The following is a 16,922-nucleotide window of genomic DNA, read 5'->3' as shown; positions in this document are numbered from 1 at the left end:
TCCCAAACGCAGGGATTACAAGCGTGCGCCGCCACGCCTGGCCAAGTACTGGGATTATAAGCATGTGCCACCACACCTGGCTATCGCTGGTGTTTTATTTTTTATTTTTTGCGGTACTGGGGATGGAACCAAGGAGCATTCTATCTCCGAGCTATACCGCTGCCCTATATTTTATTTTTTTTTCTGTGGGTCTGGGGATGGAACCCAGAGGCAGTCGACCTCCGAGCTACACCCCCTGCCCTAATTTTTATTCTTTATTTTGAAACAGGTTCTCACTGAGTTGCAGAGGGCCTCACTAAGTAGCTGATGCTGTCTGTGAACCGTGATCCTCTGGTCTCAGCCTCCTGAATGCTGGGATTATAAGTGTGTGTCACCATGCCTGGTTTTATTCTTTATTTTGAAACAGGGTCCCACTGAGTTGCAAAGGGCCGCGCTCAGTAGTAGCTGAGGCTGTCTGTGAACTGCATTCGTCCTGTCTCAGCCTCCCAAAATACTGGGCTTACAAGCATGGGCCACCATGCCTGACTTTTAGTGTTTTAAATTATTTATTTATTTTTGGTGCTACTGGGGGTGGAACTCGGGCTTTTCTACCTCCAAGCTATACTTCTAGACCTATTTTTATATTTTTAAAATTTGGAAACAGGGTCTCACTAAGTTGCTGAGAGCCCCACTAAGTAGATGAGGCTGGCTTCTGACCTGCACAATCTTCCTGTGTCAGCCTCCCAAATGCTGGGATTACAACAAGCGTGCGCCACCGCGCCCGGCTGCTTCCATGCCTGGCTGCTTGTAGTGTTTTAAAAAACGTGTTTTCATATTTTAATTTTCGGTAGGTCTCTAGGTTCCCCAGGCTGGTGTGAGCTTTGGGCTGCCATGATTCTCTGCCTTAGCCTCTGGGGCAGCTGGAACTGCGCGCTCACAGCACTCCACCCTGCTTCCGCTTTAGGTTTTTGTGGTGCTGGGGGTTGAATCCAGGGGCATTCTACTTCTGAGCTACACCCCAGCCCTTTGTGTGTGTGTGTGTGTGTGTGTGTGTGTGTGTGTGTGTGTGTGTGTGTGTGTGTTACTGGGGATGGAAGCCTTCTACCGGGCTACACTCCCAGACCTATTTATTTATTTATTTATTTATTTATTTATTTATTTTGTGGGTCTGGGGATGGAACCCTAGGGGCATTTGACCTCCGAGCTACACCCCCTGCTCTATTTTTTATTATTTATTTTGAAACTGGGTCTCTGAGTTGCAGAGGGCCTCGCTAAGTAGCTGAGGCTGTCTGTGAACCACGATCCTCCAGGTCTCGGCCTCCTGAATGGTGGGATGACAAGCGTGCGCCACCACGCCCGGCTGGGTCTTTTTTTTTTTTATTCTTTATTTCTTTTGGGGTACTGGGGATGGAGCCCAGGGGCATTCTACCTCAAGCTGTGCCCCAGCTCTATTTTGTAGTCTTTATTTTGAAACAGGGTCTCACTCAGTTGCAAAGGGCCTAAGTAGTAGTATTTTTTCATTTTTGAAACAAGGTCCCGCTAATTTGTTGAGGGTCTTGCTAAATTGAGACTAGCCTCAAACTTTCAGTCCTCTTGTCTCAGTCTCCCCAGCTGGAATTGTCTAAGCACATTTTTTGTCTGAGGTTGGCGAGTCCTTAGGTGGGGAACCCGAGGCCACTGCGTTTAGCGTTTCGGGAGGGACAGCCCTGCCCGGCTTCCAGCCGTCATGTGCCCCGGCGGCTTAATTCCTGGTGTCAGTCCATTAGTTAGTAGCATGGAGATCTGGAGACTGCTAAACATTTATCCTTTCCTTAGGAGTGTGTGAAGGAGAAGTTGAATCTCTTGCACGAATTTCTGCAAACAGACATTAAGAATCAGTTATGTGACTTGGAAACCAAACTGCATAAAGAAGAGTTATCCGAGGTCAGTCGGCCCCCAGCCCCGCGGGAGGCCGCCGTGCCTGTGGCCGCGCAGGAAGCACGCGCGTCTCCTTGTCTCTCGCCGCTGGTTTCCATTCACTGCTCCTTAAATTATCCTTTCCCGCTGTAGGAGGGCTACCTGGCTAAAGTCAAATCCCTTTTAAATAAAGATCTGTCCTTGGGGAATGGCGCGCATGCGCTCAATGGAGAAACGAACGGCTGTGTAGAGAATGGGCGCCAGGCGGGCGGCGGAGACCGCACGGTGGGGACGGCAGAGCGGAGCAGACCCACGCCCGGCGCCAGGCCGCGCGCGCCCCGGAGAAGCAAGTGCGGCGGCCAGACTAAGCGTAAGCACCTCGACCCGGGCCGCGCCCACGGAGGCCGGTGCCCCGCGTGGACCGGCACCCACGGCTGCCGAGCCCCTGGGCCCGAATTGGGGGTTGAGCTCGGGGGCATTCCACCTCCGAGCTCCACTCCGAGCCCCGTCTTATTTTTGTTTTGAAATGGCCTCGCTAGGTTGATCAGAGTCTCACTACTTGCTGAGGCTGTCATCAGAACTGTGGTCCTCCTTTCTCAGTCTCCTAAGTATCGGGATTAGAGGTGTGCACACTGTACCCAGCTCAAATGTGCTTTTTTTTTTTGGTACTGGGATCGAACCCAGGGGCATTTTACCTCCGAGCTATACCCTCAGTCCTATTTATTCTTTGTTTTGAAACTGGGTCTCACTAAGTTGCGGAAGGCCTCACTAAGTAGCTGAGGCTGGCCGTGAACCTGTGGTCCTCCTGTCTCAGCCTCCCAAGTCCTGGGATGACAAGTGTGCACCACCACGCTCAGTTTCTGTATGCTTTTTTACTCTTCTACCTCCGGGCTACACCCCCAGACCTATTTGATATTTTTATTTGGAAACAGCGTCTCCTAAGCCAGCGCAGCCGGCTTTGAACCTACGCGGTCCTCCTGTCTCCGCCTCCCCAGCGCGGGGATGGCAGGCGTGCCCGCCGCGCCCGGCCCTCTATGTGTGCTGTTTAACTAGGTCATATTCACGGAGTTACTTGACCCCCGAGGGAACTTTTCACCTTTCCAGTGCTCTGAAGGTGATCTGCATTCTCCGAAATTTGGCTTTTGGCCTTCTCCCGGGCTGTACGACATTCTCTCGAGTTGCTGGGCGGTGGCAGCTCCCTTTGGCCACGGTCAGCAGGTGTTAAATCTTGGCATCAGCGGCGGACGAGCTGGCTGCTGACTAGGGTGAAGGCCCAGAGGCGCTCCATTCTTGGCCTGCAGCTGTCTGCGGGGCTTTGGTCATATTGAAGGGGCCGGGGCTGTGGGCTCAGCTACTCATGTCGGCTTTTTCTTGTTTTCTTTTTCTTCCCCTTGTTAAACAGCCAAAGCTGCACCTAGTCCCAAGGTCACAAGGAGAGCAACCAGGCAGACTACCATCATGTCTCATTTCAAGAAGGGGTCAGTATGTGGCCAGCGGACCGCTGCCTTTTCTCAGGGCGAGGGTTTGGGGAAACATGAGCAGCATTGGATTGGTAGGGAGTTGTTTGGTGCCTCTGACTTCTGTGTTGCGGAGCTTCCCCTCCCAGGATGAAGCCCAGGGCCCGGCCTGTGCCCGGCGAGGGCTGCAGCTGTGCCATGGCGCTGGCTGGCAGAGGGCTTCACCTTTACCTTCTGTTGACTGGCCATCCACAAGCCCCTGCTTTTTTTTTTTTTTTTTTTTTTTTTTTTTTTTTTTTGCGCGAGTCTGGGGATGGAACCCAGGGGCATTTGACCACCGAGCTATAGCCCCTGCCCTATTTTTATTTTGAAACCAGGTCTCACTGAGTTGCAGAGGGCCTCACTACGTAGCTGAGGCTGTCCATGAACTGCGATCCTCTGGTCTCAGCCTCCCAAATGCTGGGATGACAAGTGTGTGCCACCACGCCCAGCTTCCCCGGCCCTGATTTTTTGTTTTTATTTTGAAACAGGGCCTCGCTAAGTAGCTGAGGCTGTCTGAACCACGATCCTCCTGTCTCTGCCTCCCAAATGCTGGGATTACAAACATGCACCACCACACCTGGCTCACAAGCCCCCTTCAGAAGGCCTCATCTGGCCCTCAATTTTTTCTTTTTTTTCTTTTTGCTAATAGAGGTTGAACCCAGATGCATTCTACGTCCAACCTATACCCCTATCTCTTTATTTTGAAACAGGATCTCACTGAAGTGTTGCTGAGGCTGGCCTCCAGCCTGTGGTCCTCCCATCTTAGCCTCTCATGTACTAGAATGGTAGACATGCCCACCATGCCCAGCCATCTTTTTTCTTGTAGTGCTGGGATTTGAACTCAGTAGCACTCTACCTCTGAGCTGTACCCGAGCCTTATTTTTATTTGGACAAAGGTCTTACTAAGTTGTGGAGGGCCTCACTATGTATCCTTGGCTGGCTGTGAACCTGCAATCCTCCTGTCTCAGCCTCTCAGGAACTGGGATTACGAGCATGCAGCACCATGCCTGTCCAGATTTCTTTTGTGTATAGTGTTGGGGATGGAATCACGGACCTCAGGCATGCTAAGCTACTCTAGCACTAAGCTGCACCCCAAGCCCCAGCTCTTTTTTGGGGGATGAATTCTTCAGAGATGAATTCTTCAGAGATGGTGCTGTGTCTCAGAGGTGTCTATTGGCTTTTCGGGACATTAACAGGCATCCTTCAAAATTAGATGCTTGATTGCTTAGGGTGGGCAAAATGGCGACAGTCTGAGTCCGTTATTCAAAGAAACCTTACATTTAAGCCTCTCAACATGCCGGCAAGGAGGGCCTCTCCTGGGCGGGGAGGGGCGCTCAAGGCTGGTGTGGGGCCCTGAGAGTGTCTCTGGGAAGGAGGAGCGCAGGGCATGGGCCAGCGTCTTCCGGAACTAACTCGCTTCGTCCTCCGTCACAGCCTCGTCAAACGGAAGCCTCAGGAGGAGCCTCAAAGGAACCGCGACAGCTCTGAGGACGACAGGGACCAGGTGCGCTCGCTCACGGCCCTCTGCCTTCCGCCTGAGGGTTGCGTGGGCCTCTGTGGTCTGTCTAAAGGAAGCTGACGAGTCAGGGCTCCCCAAGTAGGAGAGAGAGAGGGAGAGAGAGGAGAGAGAGAGAGAGAGAGAGAGAGAGAGAGAGAGAGAGAGTGAGTGTGTGTGTGTGTGTGTGTGTGTGGTTACACACATACTATACATGTATGGGAAGCATGTAGAAAGCTTTTCTTTTTTTGTGCAGTACTGGGATGGAACTCACGCATTCTACCTCTGAGCTATACCTCGAGCCCTTTTTTTTTTTTTTTTTTTTTCGGTACTGGAGATGGAACCCAGTGGCATTCTACCTCCGACCAACATTCCAGTCCTGTGTTTTATTCTTTATTTTGAAACATGGTGTCACTTGAGTTGTAAAAGGCCTCACTAAGTAGCTGAGGCTGTCCGTAAACCGCGATTCTCCTGTCTCAGCCTCCTGAATGCTAGGAGTACAGTCGGTCCTATTTTTTATTCCTTATTTTGAAGCAGGGCCTCACTAGTAGCTGAGGCTGCCCTTGAACCTGCGATCCTGTCTCAGTCTCCCAAGTACTGGAATTACGAGTGCCACCACACCCAGCATCTGGAGAGAGAGAGAGAGAGAGAGTGAGTGAGTGTGTGTGTGTGTGTGTGTGTGTGTGTGTGTGTGTGTGTTTACTGTGGATGGAACCCAGGGGCCTTCTACCTCTGAGGTACACTCCTAGACTTTGTTTTTTATATGGCATAATTGCTGAGAGCCTCACTAAGTTGCTGAGACTGGCTTTGAACCTGTGAACATCCTGTCTTGGTCTCCCAAGAACTGGGATTACAAGTGTATGCAACCGTGCCTAGCTAAAATTTTGTTTTGAAACAGGGTCTACGGGCCGGCCATGGTGGCGCATGCCTGTAATCCCCGTGCTTGGGAGGCTGAGACAGGAGGATCGCACAGGTTCGAAGCCAGCCTCACCTACTTAGTGAGGCTCTCAGCAACTTAGTGAGACCCTGTTTCCAAATAAAGTATAAAATAGGTCTGAGAGTATAGCTCAGAGGTAGAAAGCCCCCCTGGGTTCCATTCCCAGTACCACCAAAAAAAAAAAAAAAAAAAAAATAGAAGAAAAAGAAAAGAAACAGGGTCTTGCTGGGTTGGCTGGCCTCAAACCTACAATTCTCCTGTTTCAGCCTTCCAAATACTAGCAGTATAGGTATGCACCACCATTTCTGGCTTTTACTTCTGTGTTACTGAGAATTTTTTTTTCTTTCGGGTCTGGGGATGGAACCCAGGGGCATTTGACCTCCGAGCTATACCCCCTGCCTTATTTTTTATTATTTATTTTGAAACCGGGTCTCACTGAGTTGCAGAGGGCCTCACTAAGTAGCTGAGGCTGTCCGCGAACCGTGATCCTCCAGGTCTCAGCCTCCCGAATGCTGGGATGACAAGTGTGCGCCACCGCGCCCGGCTTACTGAGAATTTAACCCAGAGGCATTCTACCTCCGAGCTACACCTCCAGGTTGATTTTCTTATTTTGAAGCAGGGTCTCCCTAGGTTGATGAGTCTCACAACTTGCTCAGGCTGTCCTCGAACCTATGATCCTGTCTCAGCCTCCCAAATACTAGGATTACAAGCGTGCACCACCATGACCTGCTTACTACCTTTTTATTTAATTTTTTTGTGGTACTGGGGGTGGAACCCAGGAGTTTTCTACCTCCAGGCAATACTCTCAGACCTTTTTTTTTTTTTGGAAACAGGGTCTCACTAATTTGCTGAAAGTCTCACTAAATAGCTGAGGCTGGCTTCGAACCTGTGCGATTTTCCTGTTACAGCCTCCCAAGCCCAGGGATTACGAGTGTGTGCCACCACGCCCAGCTTACTATGATGTTTTTGTACCCCCCCCTTTTTTTTTTCTTTCAGGGTACTGGGGATTGAACCCAGAGGTGTTCTACTTCTTAGCTATTCCCCCCAAGTCCTTTTTTAATTTTTCTTGTGGTGCTGGGGGTTGAACCCAGGGGCATTGTACCTCCAAGCTACACCCCTAGCCTCATTTTTTATTTTTATTTGGAAACAGTCTCATTTGGCTGCTGAGAGTCTATTTGCTGAGACTGTCTCCAACCTGCAATCCTCCTGGCTCAGCCTCCTTAGTCCTGAGAGTATGAGCAAGTGCCACCACACACAGCTTATTTTTATCCCTTTTAGGGTCGGTAAACATGGTAGTCTGGAGATGGAAAATGTGGGAACTCAGGTGTGGCGGTGCATGCCTGGAATCCCAGTGCTTGGGAGGCTGAGTTGCAGAGGGCCTCACTAAGTAGCTGAGGCTGTCCTTCAACTGTGATCCTCCTGTCTCAGCCTCCCAAGTGCGGGGGTTACAAGCATACGCCACCACGCCTGGCTTCCCAGACCTATTTTTTATTCTTTATTTAGAAACGGTCTCACTGAGGTTGCAGAGGGCCTCACTCAGTAGCTGAGGCTGGCCACGAACTGCGATCCTCCGGTCTCAGCCTCCCACATGCTGGGATGACGAGCGTGCCCACCGCGCCCAGCTTGGTTCTCTTTTGAAGCTAACATTTTGTCCTCTTGTTTCCCACATGCAGATGGAGAAGAGACGGAGAGTTGCATCCAGTCGGCCGTAAGCATAGTTCCTGTGCCTTGACTTCGTCCCAAGCACCATCACGATGCTGGAGAATTAATTACTTTCCTGCAGAGTTTTAAAAGACCTTTTATACTGTGTTTCCCGGCAACAAGAGCTGGGTTAGGGATGCAGAATTTGGGGTCAGATTATCAGCTACTAAGTCAGGTAGAATTCGCCACCTTCAGTGGAAAGAATGAGTGGAGGGCGCCTGGCATTTTTCTTTCCTTTAATTGGAGCCTGATTTAAAGGCTCTGGTGCAGCCGGGCGTGGGGGCACGCTTGTCATCCCTGCGCTTGGGAGGCTGAGACAGGAGGATCGCACGGGTTCGAAGCCAGCCTCAGCTACTTAGTGAGGCTCTCAGCAACTCAGTGAGACCCTGTTTCCAAATAAAGTATAAAATAGGTCTGAGAGTGTAGCCTGGAGGTAGAAAGCCCCTGGGTTCCACCCCAGTACCACCAAAATAAATAAATGCTCTGGTGCTAGACACGGCGCGATGCGGTCTTCGGCCGCTCTGTAGCCGGGGCCTGCTCTGGGCGGAGGCCGGCCTCGGGACTCTTGGTCTCGGGAGGGAGCCTGTGCGAGGCCCACACAGGTACCTCTGGTTTTGCTCCACAGAGTTGGCGAGGGTTCTTCAGCAGAGCCAGGAAGCGTGACGCCGCGAAGCCGCACGGTGAGCGAGGCCGGGAGGAGTGAGGAAGCACAGCCTGCCCTCCAGCCGGGCGCACGGGCAGGGAAGGGCAGTGCGGAGGGCAGAGCGCCTGGCACGTGGGAACGGGCTTCGCTGTGCAGGCGCGCTGGCGCATGCCTGCCATCCTAATACTTGGGCGGCTGAGGTGGGAGGATCGTGGGCTCGAGGCAGCCGTGGCAGCCGAGCGAGAACTCAACTTAGTGAGACCTTGTTTTATGTGTTTAAGTTTTAAAAATTTTGTTAGTGGTCCTGTGGATGCAACCCAGGGCTTTCTACCTCCCGGCTGTACTCCCAGACCTATTTTCTATTTTATTTGGAAACAGGGTCTCACTAAGTTGCTGAGAGCCTCACTAAGCAGCTGAGGCTGGCTTCGAACTTAGGAGATTTTCCTGTCACAGCCTCCCCAGGGTTGGGATTACAAGTGTGCCCCACCATGCCCGACTGACCCTGTTTTAAAATAAATCTGATGTGGCGGCGTACCTGTATTTTCTGTATTTGGCAGGCGGAAACAGGATCACAGGCTGAGTCCAGCCTCAGCAACTTTGTATAAGGTTCTTAGTAACTTGGTAGAACTCCAATTCCAAGTAAAAAATGGACTGGGGAGGTAGCTCAGAGGTAGAATGCCCCTGGGCTCGATGTCCAGAATAAAATAAAAGCAGAAGTGGCCTGAGCTTGGCTCACCCACCGAGCCTTCCCAGGCCTCGGTCTTGGTGCTTCTCCCAGGGAGGGGAGGTGGGTGATGGACGCTGGGAGGCCGGTCGCAGGCCTGCGGCCGGCTCCTGCTGCTTGGCCTCTGTGGCATTGTCCTGACGGAGTGCTGCCCTCCAGAGGGGATGGCAGGCACGGCTGGCGTCCCAGTCCTTGGGGGCCGCGGAGGAGGAACGAGGGTTTGAGGCCAGCCCCTGCAACACAGCAAGACCCTGTTTTCGAAGAAAAAGGGCTTGGGTTCCAGTCCAAGGTGGACTGCTCCTGGGTTCAATCTCTGCTACTTTCCGGAAAACAAAAAGGCTGCAGTGTGTTTTTTGGGCTTTTTTTCTTCCTTCGGTACTGGGAATGGAACCCAGGAGCATTCTACCTCTGAGCTACAGCCTGAGCCCCATTTTTTTTCCTTTATTTTGAAATAGGGTCTCACTGAGTTCAAAGGGCCTCACTAAGTAGTAGCTCAGGCTACTACTGATTGGGAGGTCTCGGCCCCGAGTGCTGGGATGACAAGCGCGCCACCACGCCTGGCTTTTGGGTTTTTTTTTTTTTTTTTTTTTTGCGGGTTTGGGGATGGAACCCAGGGGCATTTGACCTTCATACACTTTTTAAAAATTTGGAAACAGAGTCTCTCTCTTTTTTTTTTTTTTTTTAAAATGGTGGTACTGGGGTTCCTGGAAGCCCTTCTACCTCCGGGCTACACTCCCAGACCTATTTTTTTAATATTTTATTTGGAAACAGGGTCTCTTAAGCCAGCGCGGCTGGCTTCGAACCTGCGCGATCCTCCTGTCTCCGCCTCCCAAGCGCGGGGATTACAAGCGTGCCCACCATGCCCGGCCTTATTGTTATATTTTGAGACAGGGTCTCACTAAGTTGCGGAGGGCCTCACTAAGTAGCTGAGGCTGGTTGTGAACCGAGATCCTCCTGTCTCAGCCTCCAGAATGCTGGGATTACAAGTGTGCACACCACGCCCGGCTTGGTTTGTTTCGAGGCTGGTCAGGCTCCTGACTTCTGAGTGGTTGGCACTGGAGGCTCACCCCAGCATGCCTAGCTTGAACTCGAGTGTTTTTAGAGCAGTTTTTAAGAATTTCCCTATTCTCTTGTCTACTGACCCTACCAAAGAAGACAGTTGTTGTCTTGAAGGTAGACAGTCTGTACTCCCTCCAACGAGAGCACAGGTTCAGGTTGGGTATGGTATCACTCCAGAATGCTTTCCTAGAGAGAGCAGGACCACACACACAGTAACTAGTCTTGTTTTTCCCTTTTTCAGGAAGACAGGCGACTCAGGAGTCAAACCAAAGAACTGTAAGTATCGTTGGCCTGCCCGGCGGCTCTACGTGGCGCTCGATTGCTCGCTGGGCGCGTGGGGTCGCGGGTGGGCTCCGAGCGAGCCCGGTGTGTGATGGCTCTCGGAGCACAAGGGCGAGCGCCGCCCGTGAGAGGCCGCTGCGAAGCCTGTGCTGACCGCAGCTCCTTTTTGCCACTAAAGATTGAGCCCAGGTACGTCCTGCCTCTGAGCTACACCCCAGGCCCTGTTTTATTTTTTAATTTTTTAATTTTTAACTTTTATTTTTTTTGATACTGGGGATGGAACCCAGGGGCATTTTACCTCCAAGCTACACCTCCTGCCCTACTTTTTATTTTTTGAAACAGAGTCTCACTGAGTTGCAAAGGGCCTCACTAATTAGCTGAGGCTGTCCGCGAACCGCGATCCTCCAGTCTCAGCCTCCCGAATGCTGGGATTACACAAGTGTGCACACCATGCCTTGCTTAGTTTTTTTTTTAATATTTGAAACAGGGTCTCACTAAGCTGCTGAGGGCTTTGCTAAGTTGCTGAGGCTGGCCTCCAATCTGTGATCCTCTTATCTTAGCCTCCCAAGCACTGGCACAACAGGTGTGTGCCACCACGGCTGGCTGACACGGTTCCACTGGTCCAGCCCTCGCTCGGGGCAGTAGGGCGATCTCTTCTGTGTTGTGCGGGGACTTGAGGCTGTGTACTGCGCAGCTGCATCTGGTTCTATGCATGCCAGGCGCAGGCCTCCAGAGAACTCGGGGGCTTTAGGCAGGTTTATCCAGCTCACCAGCTTGTGCCTCTGTGGCCTACGTGATCATGGCAGGGACCCATGGGGCTGGCACACCTACCCCACTGCGGGGCAGCAGAGGTCGTGGGTGCAGTTGGAACTGAGTGCTTCCCCAGGCCTCTGCTCACATCCTGGTGGTCGGAGCTGAGATGGAAGGCTGAGACTCCAGCAGAGGCCCTGGCGCGGGGGAGGTATAGCCTCGGCCCTGTCTGAGCCAGCCCACGGGTCCTGGTGCAGCCACACTCAGCCCCGCTCCCAGGAGCCCACCCGGGCCAGGTGTTCCTCCTTGTTCACCCACTGGGATCTGGACAGTTGCTGGAACCCCGTCTGTTTTTTATTGTAAACCGTTGGCATCTCTACGCAGCGTGCATGTGAAGGGCTGGGACTGAGCGTGAAGGTTGAACGTGGCTCGGCATGCCTGACGCCCAGGGCTCCATTCCCAGCTACACCCCAGCCCTATTTTTTAGTCTTTTTATTTTTATTTACTCATTTTTTGTGGTACTGAGGGTAGAACCTAGAGGCTTTTCTACCTCCGTGCTACACTCCCAGACTTATTTTTATACTTTATTTGGAAACAGGGTCTCACTAAGTTGCTGAGAGCCTCACTAAGTAGCTGAGGCTGGCTTCGAGCCTGTGTGATCCTCCTGTCTCGGCCTCCCAAGCGCTGGGTTTACAAGTGTGCGCCACTGCACCTGCCTGCCTTTTTTTATTTTTTGAAACAAGGTCTCACTGAGTTGCGAAGGCCTCGCTCAGTAGCTGAGGCTGGCTGCAGATCTTGATCCTCGGTTTCCACCTCCCGCGTGCTGGGATTACAAGTGTGTGCCACCATGCCCGATTGAACCCAAGAGCATTTTTAACCCCCCCCTTTTTTTTTTTGTGGTAGTGGGGGGTGGAACCCAGGAGCTTTCTACCTCCGGGTTATACTCCCAGACCTATTTTCTGTTTTATTTGGAATCAGGGTCTCGCTAAGTTGCTGAGAGCCTCACTAAGTAGCTGAGGCTGGCTTTGAACCTGCGCGATCCTCCTGTCTCAGCCTCCCAAGCGCGGGGATTACAAGCGTGCGCCACCACGCCCGGCTTATTTTTTGTTTTTGAAATATGATCTGGCTAAGCTGCTAACGCTGGTCTAGACCCTGCCATGCTCCTGGTCCAGCCTCACAAGTCCTGGACTTAAGTGTGGCCCGTGGGCTGGCTCGCTGGTATTTCTGAAGCTCCTGCAACGTAAAGTGATGAATGCCCTCTGGGTTTCCTGCAGGGCATTGAGGCGAGGTGGCCTGTGCCCTGAGTCTGAGCAGGAGGCCACGTGTGCCCTCAGTGGGAGCGGGGCGCTGCTCCCGCTGTGTTTTTCTTTTTTCCTTTGGTGGTACTGGTGATTGAACCCAGGGCCATTCTACTTCTGAGCTACACTTTCAGTCCTGCTTTTATTTTGAAACAGGGTCTCGCCATATAGATGAGCCTTGCTATCTGTTGAGGCCATCCTTGAACCTACGCTCCTCCTGTCCCAGCCTCACAAGCACTGGGGTCACAAGCGTGCGCCCATGCCCGGCTCTGATGCCTGTCTTGTGTTCTGTGGCAGGACACCTAAGCTGGAACCGAAGGAGGAGGAGTCGGCCAGCGAAGCAGAGCCGGGTACTCGGACGGAAGAGGACGAAGAGGACGAGCGGGTAGGGGCGCACCTTCCCTCTGCCTTGCTCCCGACTTGCCGTTGCCTGGGAGCAGTGGCGCAGGGCCGCCTGGGGACTCGGAGATGGTCTGATTTCTGGGTGGGGGGATGGCAGCCATAGCTCCATGACTGCGCCGGGAGCACGGTGACTGCTGAGTCAGTCTCTTTCTGTCTCGTCGGAGGCCTGTGTGTGGCTGGACTGCGATTGTCGCAAACCCTGCCTCCCTGTGGCCACCACCTCTGCCCGCTCATCTGTGTAACGCTCCGAATCCAGCTCTCCCCGGCCTCCCCGCCTCAGGGCTCCCTGCTCAGCCAAGGGCCCATAAAATCTGACAGGCCCGCCTGGGCGGGGCACACTTGTAATCCCAGTACTTGGGAGGCTGAAACTGGAGGGTCGCAGGTTTGCAGTCAGCCTCTGGGGAGAAAGCCATGTCAGGATAGCCGGGCGCCGGGCGCATGCCTGTCACCCCAGCACCACAGTTCCGAGGCCAACCTCAGCAAACTAGTGAAATCGTGTTTCAAAAGAAAGAAAATGGGGCTTGGGTGGAGCATTGAGGCAGAATGTCCCTGGGCTCCATCCCCGGTGCCAGAACCAAAATGATACCCCCAGCCCTATTTTCTATTCTTTATTTTGAAACGGGGTCTCATTGTGTTGCAAAGGACTTCACTAAGTAGCTGAAGCTGTCCTCGAACTGTGATCCTCCTGTCTGACTCCCAAATGCTGGGATTCAAGCATGTGCCAATACTCCTGGCATAAATATTTTTTTTGTTGTTCTGGCGGTTGAACCCAGGAGCATTCAATTTCCAGGCTACACCCCTTCCCTATTTATTTATTTATTTATTTATTTATTTATTTATTTTGCGGGTCTGGGGATGGAACCCAGGGCATTTGACCTCCAAGCTAAACCCTCAGCCCTATTTTTTTATTCTTTGTTTTGAAACAGGGTCTCACTGAGTTGCAGAGGGCCTCACTAAGTAGCTGAGCCTGTCCGCGAACCACGATCCTCAGTCTTAGTCTCTTGAATGCTGGGATGACAAGTGTGCGCCCCCACACCCGGCTCTAAATTACTTTTGGGGAGAGTGTCTCGCTAAGTTGCAGAGGGCCTGGCTTTTTTTTTTTTTTTTTTTTTTTTTTTGGTGGTACTGTGGTTTCTGGAAACCCTTCTACCTCCGGGCTACTCCCAGACCTATTTTACAGTTTTTATGTGGAAACAGGTCCCTTAAGCCAGAGCGTCTGGATTCCAACCTGCGAGACCCTCCTCTCTCCGCCTCCCAAGCGCGGGGATGACAAGCGTGCCCACCACCCCTGGCTTCTGGCTATGTTTTTGAGGCTGTTAGTGAGCCCACGATCCTGTCTTGACCTCCCAAGTGCTGGGATTACAGGCTGCGCTGGTGCGCTGGAGTGGTTTACATTTTATCTTGCTCTATCTCACAAACTGATCTTCCCTTTCTCTCTGTCCCTCTTTGTTCCCCTGCCAGGATGAAAGGAGGCCCAGAAGTCAACCCAAAGATCCGTGAGTGGCTGGCACTCTGCCTTTGTGCCCCTGGGTGCTGGGGAGGATGCAGGGTGCGCGGGAGTGGCAGTGGTGTGCGGTGGTCATAGCAGGGTGAGCTGGTCCCGACTCCTGCGCGTCCGCCCGCCCAGAGCGTGTACGGGAGGCCGGGGCCCTTCGGGGTGCCCGGCGAGTGGCCTGCCGTCACAGTCCCCGTGAACACTTCGCTCTGGCAGGGACGGAGGCGTAAGTTTGTTGTTTTTGGCACAAGCTGTCAGTAGAATTGGTTTTCCTGATTTAATTTTTTTTTAATTTTTAATTTTTTGGTGGTTCTGGGGTTCCTGGAAGCCCTTTTACCTCCGGGCTACACTCCCAGACCCATTTTATTTTTGGAAACGGTCCCTTAAGCCAGCGTGGCTGGCTTCGAACCTGCGCGATCCTCCTGTCTCCCGCCTCCCAGGCGCAGGGATGACAAGCGTGCGCCACCACGCCCGGCTGATTTAATATTTGATCGGTATCATTCTCCCAACAGAGCTGCCAAACGGAGACCAGAGGAAAAAGAGATGGAGAGGGTGTTCTCGCAGAGCTCCGAGGAAGCGGACGAGGATGAGAAGGTAAAGACGGCTTCAGGCCAGGGCCCTCCTGGCGCCCATTTGCCCAGATGTTTGGCACTGTCTTAGGGCTGAGCGAGGAATTCAGTGGCAGGGCACTTGGCTAGCCTGTGCCAGGCCCTGGCTATGAGCCCCAGCGCTGTGTTAAAAAAAATTTAGCTGGGCACAGTGGTACATACCTGTCATCCCGGCGCCGGGGAGGCTGAGATGGGAAGATCTCGCATTCGAGGCCAGCCTTTAGCACGACCCATGGCAACTTTGGAAGACCATGTTTCAACATACAATTGGGCTGGGGGTGTACCATGGAGGTAGAACGCCCTGTGTTCAGTCCCCATCTTTAAAGTAACATTTTATTATGGAAACATACCAAAAGCAGGGAGGGGTAAACCGCCTCGTGCCTCTCGCCTTCAGCCAGTACCCGCGGTGGCCGCCCGTCTCCGCTCGCTCCACCCGTCCTCACCGGAGCGTGTCCTGGGCGATTGGGTACAGATGAGGCGTGTGCCTGAAACGAGCGGGGCAGGGATCTCGGGGGCAGGGCTCCTTTACACACGGCCTGGGCGCCACCCGGCGCGGAGCTCCGCCTCCGGCCTGCACTCCTGCTCCCCAGGTCGTCTCATACTCGGTCATGGACCCCAACCTGATTGTAGAGCGGGGCTAGCTACTGTTCACTTTCCGCTGAACAGCGGGACACGTTTTGGGAAATGAGCTGGGCTGGCTTTGTCAGGTGAACCGCACAAAACTATTCACACAAACGAAGATGGCTGCATCACCTGGGACCGCTGTCCACCGATGGCGTTCGGTCACGTTAGTCCTGGAGAGTGCTAGTTTTCCTGCTTCACACAAACTTTTTCTCTTTTTAATGGTATTAGAAATGGAACCCGGGGGCATTCTACCTCCGAGCTCCACCCCAGCCCTAATTTTTATTCTTCATTTTGAAACAGGGTCTCACTGAGTTGCAAAGGGCCTCACTAAGTAGCTGAGGCTGTCCGCCAACCACCATCCTCCTGTTTCAGCCTCCCGAATGCTGGGATTACAGGCGTATGCCACCATGCCTTGTTTTTATTTAATTAAATTAATTAATTAATTTATTGGTGGTACTGGGGTTCCTGGAAACCCTTCCACCTCTGGGCTACACTTCCAGACCTATTTTATCTTTTTTTAAAATTTGGAAACAGGGTCTCCTAAGCCAGCACAGTCCTCCTGTCTCCGCCTCCCAAGCACGGGGATTACAAGCGTGCGCCACCACACCCGGAGCTTGTTTTTATTTTAAAACGGGGTTTTGCCAAATTGTAGAGGGCCTCACTGTGTTGTTGAGGCTGGCCTCCTCTCTCAGCTGCCCAAGTACTGGGATTATAGGTGTGCTCCACTATGCCTGGCTGTGTGTGTGTGTGTGTGTGTGTGTGTGTGTGTGTGTGTGTGTGTGAGACTGGGATTTGGACCTAGGAGCATTCTACCTTTGAGCGGTGCCCCCCCCACCCCCGCCTCCCCTTTTTTTCGATCTCGGGGTAGAACCCAGGGATATTCTACCTTTGAGTGACACCCCTAGTTTTATTTTTATTTATTTTGAAAGAGTCTCACTGAATTGTGGAGGGCCTCATTAAGCAGCTGAACTTGGCCACGAGCCTGTGGTCTTTCTCTTTGAGCCTGGCAAGTACTGGGATTACAAGTGTACACCCCCACGCTTGGCTTCTATTTTGCAGTAGGGTCTTGCTAGGTTGCTGCAGCTGGGCTTGAACCTGTTACATATTAGGATTACAGATGTGCGCTACCAAATGTGCTGTGTAATTTTTTTTTTTTTTTTCCGGGTCTGGGGATGGAACCCAGGGGCATTCTACCTCCGAGCTACACCCCCAGCCCTATTTTTTATTCTTTATTTTGAAACAGGTTCTCACTAAGTAGCTGAGGCTGTCTGCGAACCCCGATCCTCCTGTCTCAGCCTCTCGAATGCTGGGATAACTAGCGTGTGCCACCATGGCCTGGCTTTGTGTATTTTATTTAATTGTCCATTCTTGTGACTCTTCTAAGAAAATCCTTGATTTTCAGATTTTGGGCACTAGGATTAGTTGGATTTGACCTGGTTCCCTGACTGGCTTCCTCCATATTTCCAAATTTTGTGATATTAACAGGTGGGGAATTCTTAACTTGGAAGATGTAAAAATATTTTATTGCCT

At 52.3% G+C, this 16,922-nt stretch overlaps 1 protein-coding gene across 1 annotated transcript in view; it reads left to right on the top strand.

The window, feature by feature from the left end:
• DNMT1 (DNA methyltransferase 1) overlaps nucleotides 1-16,922 on the top strand; it is a gene marked incomplete at both ends in the record, with an annotated part of 47,638 nt that overhangs the window by 10,391 nt on the left and 20,325 nt on the right. The window contains 8 exons of the mRNA XM_080715513.1: nucleotides 1,795-1,902; nucleotides 2,029-2,278; nucleotides 3,278-3,353; nucleotides 4,809-4,920; nucleotides 10,394-10,404; nucleotides 12,561-12,648; nucleotides 14,127-14,161; nucleotides 14,673-14,754. Coding sequence (XP_080571639.1) covers nucleotides 1,795-1,902; nucleotides 2,029-2,278; nucleotides 3,278-3,353; nucleotides 4,809-4,920; nucleotides 10,394-10,404; nucleotides 12,561-12,648; nucleotides 14,127-14,161; nucleotides 14,673-14,754 — 762 coding nt within the window. The remainder of the gene's footprint in view (nucleotides 1-1,794; nucleotides 1,903-2,028; nucleotides 2,279-3,277; nucleotides 3,354-4,808; nucleotides 4,921-10,393; nucleotides 10,405-12,560; nucleotides 12,649-14,126; nucleotides 14,162-14,672; nucleotides 14,755-16,922) is intronic.

This window comes from Muscardinus avellanarius, assembly GCF_963383645.1.
Source record: "Muscardinus avellanarius genome assembly, chromosome: 18".
NCBI classification, from domain to species: domain Eukaryota; kingdom Metazoa; phylum Chordata; class Mammalia; order Rodentia; family Gliridae; genus Muscardinus; species Muscardinus avellanarius.
Note: the sequence above shows the minus strand (reverse complement) of the source record. Positions and strands in the feature narration are given on the sequence as shown.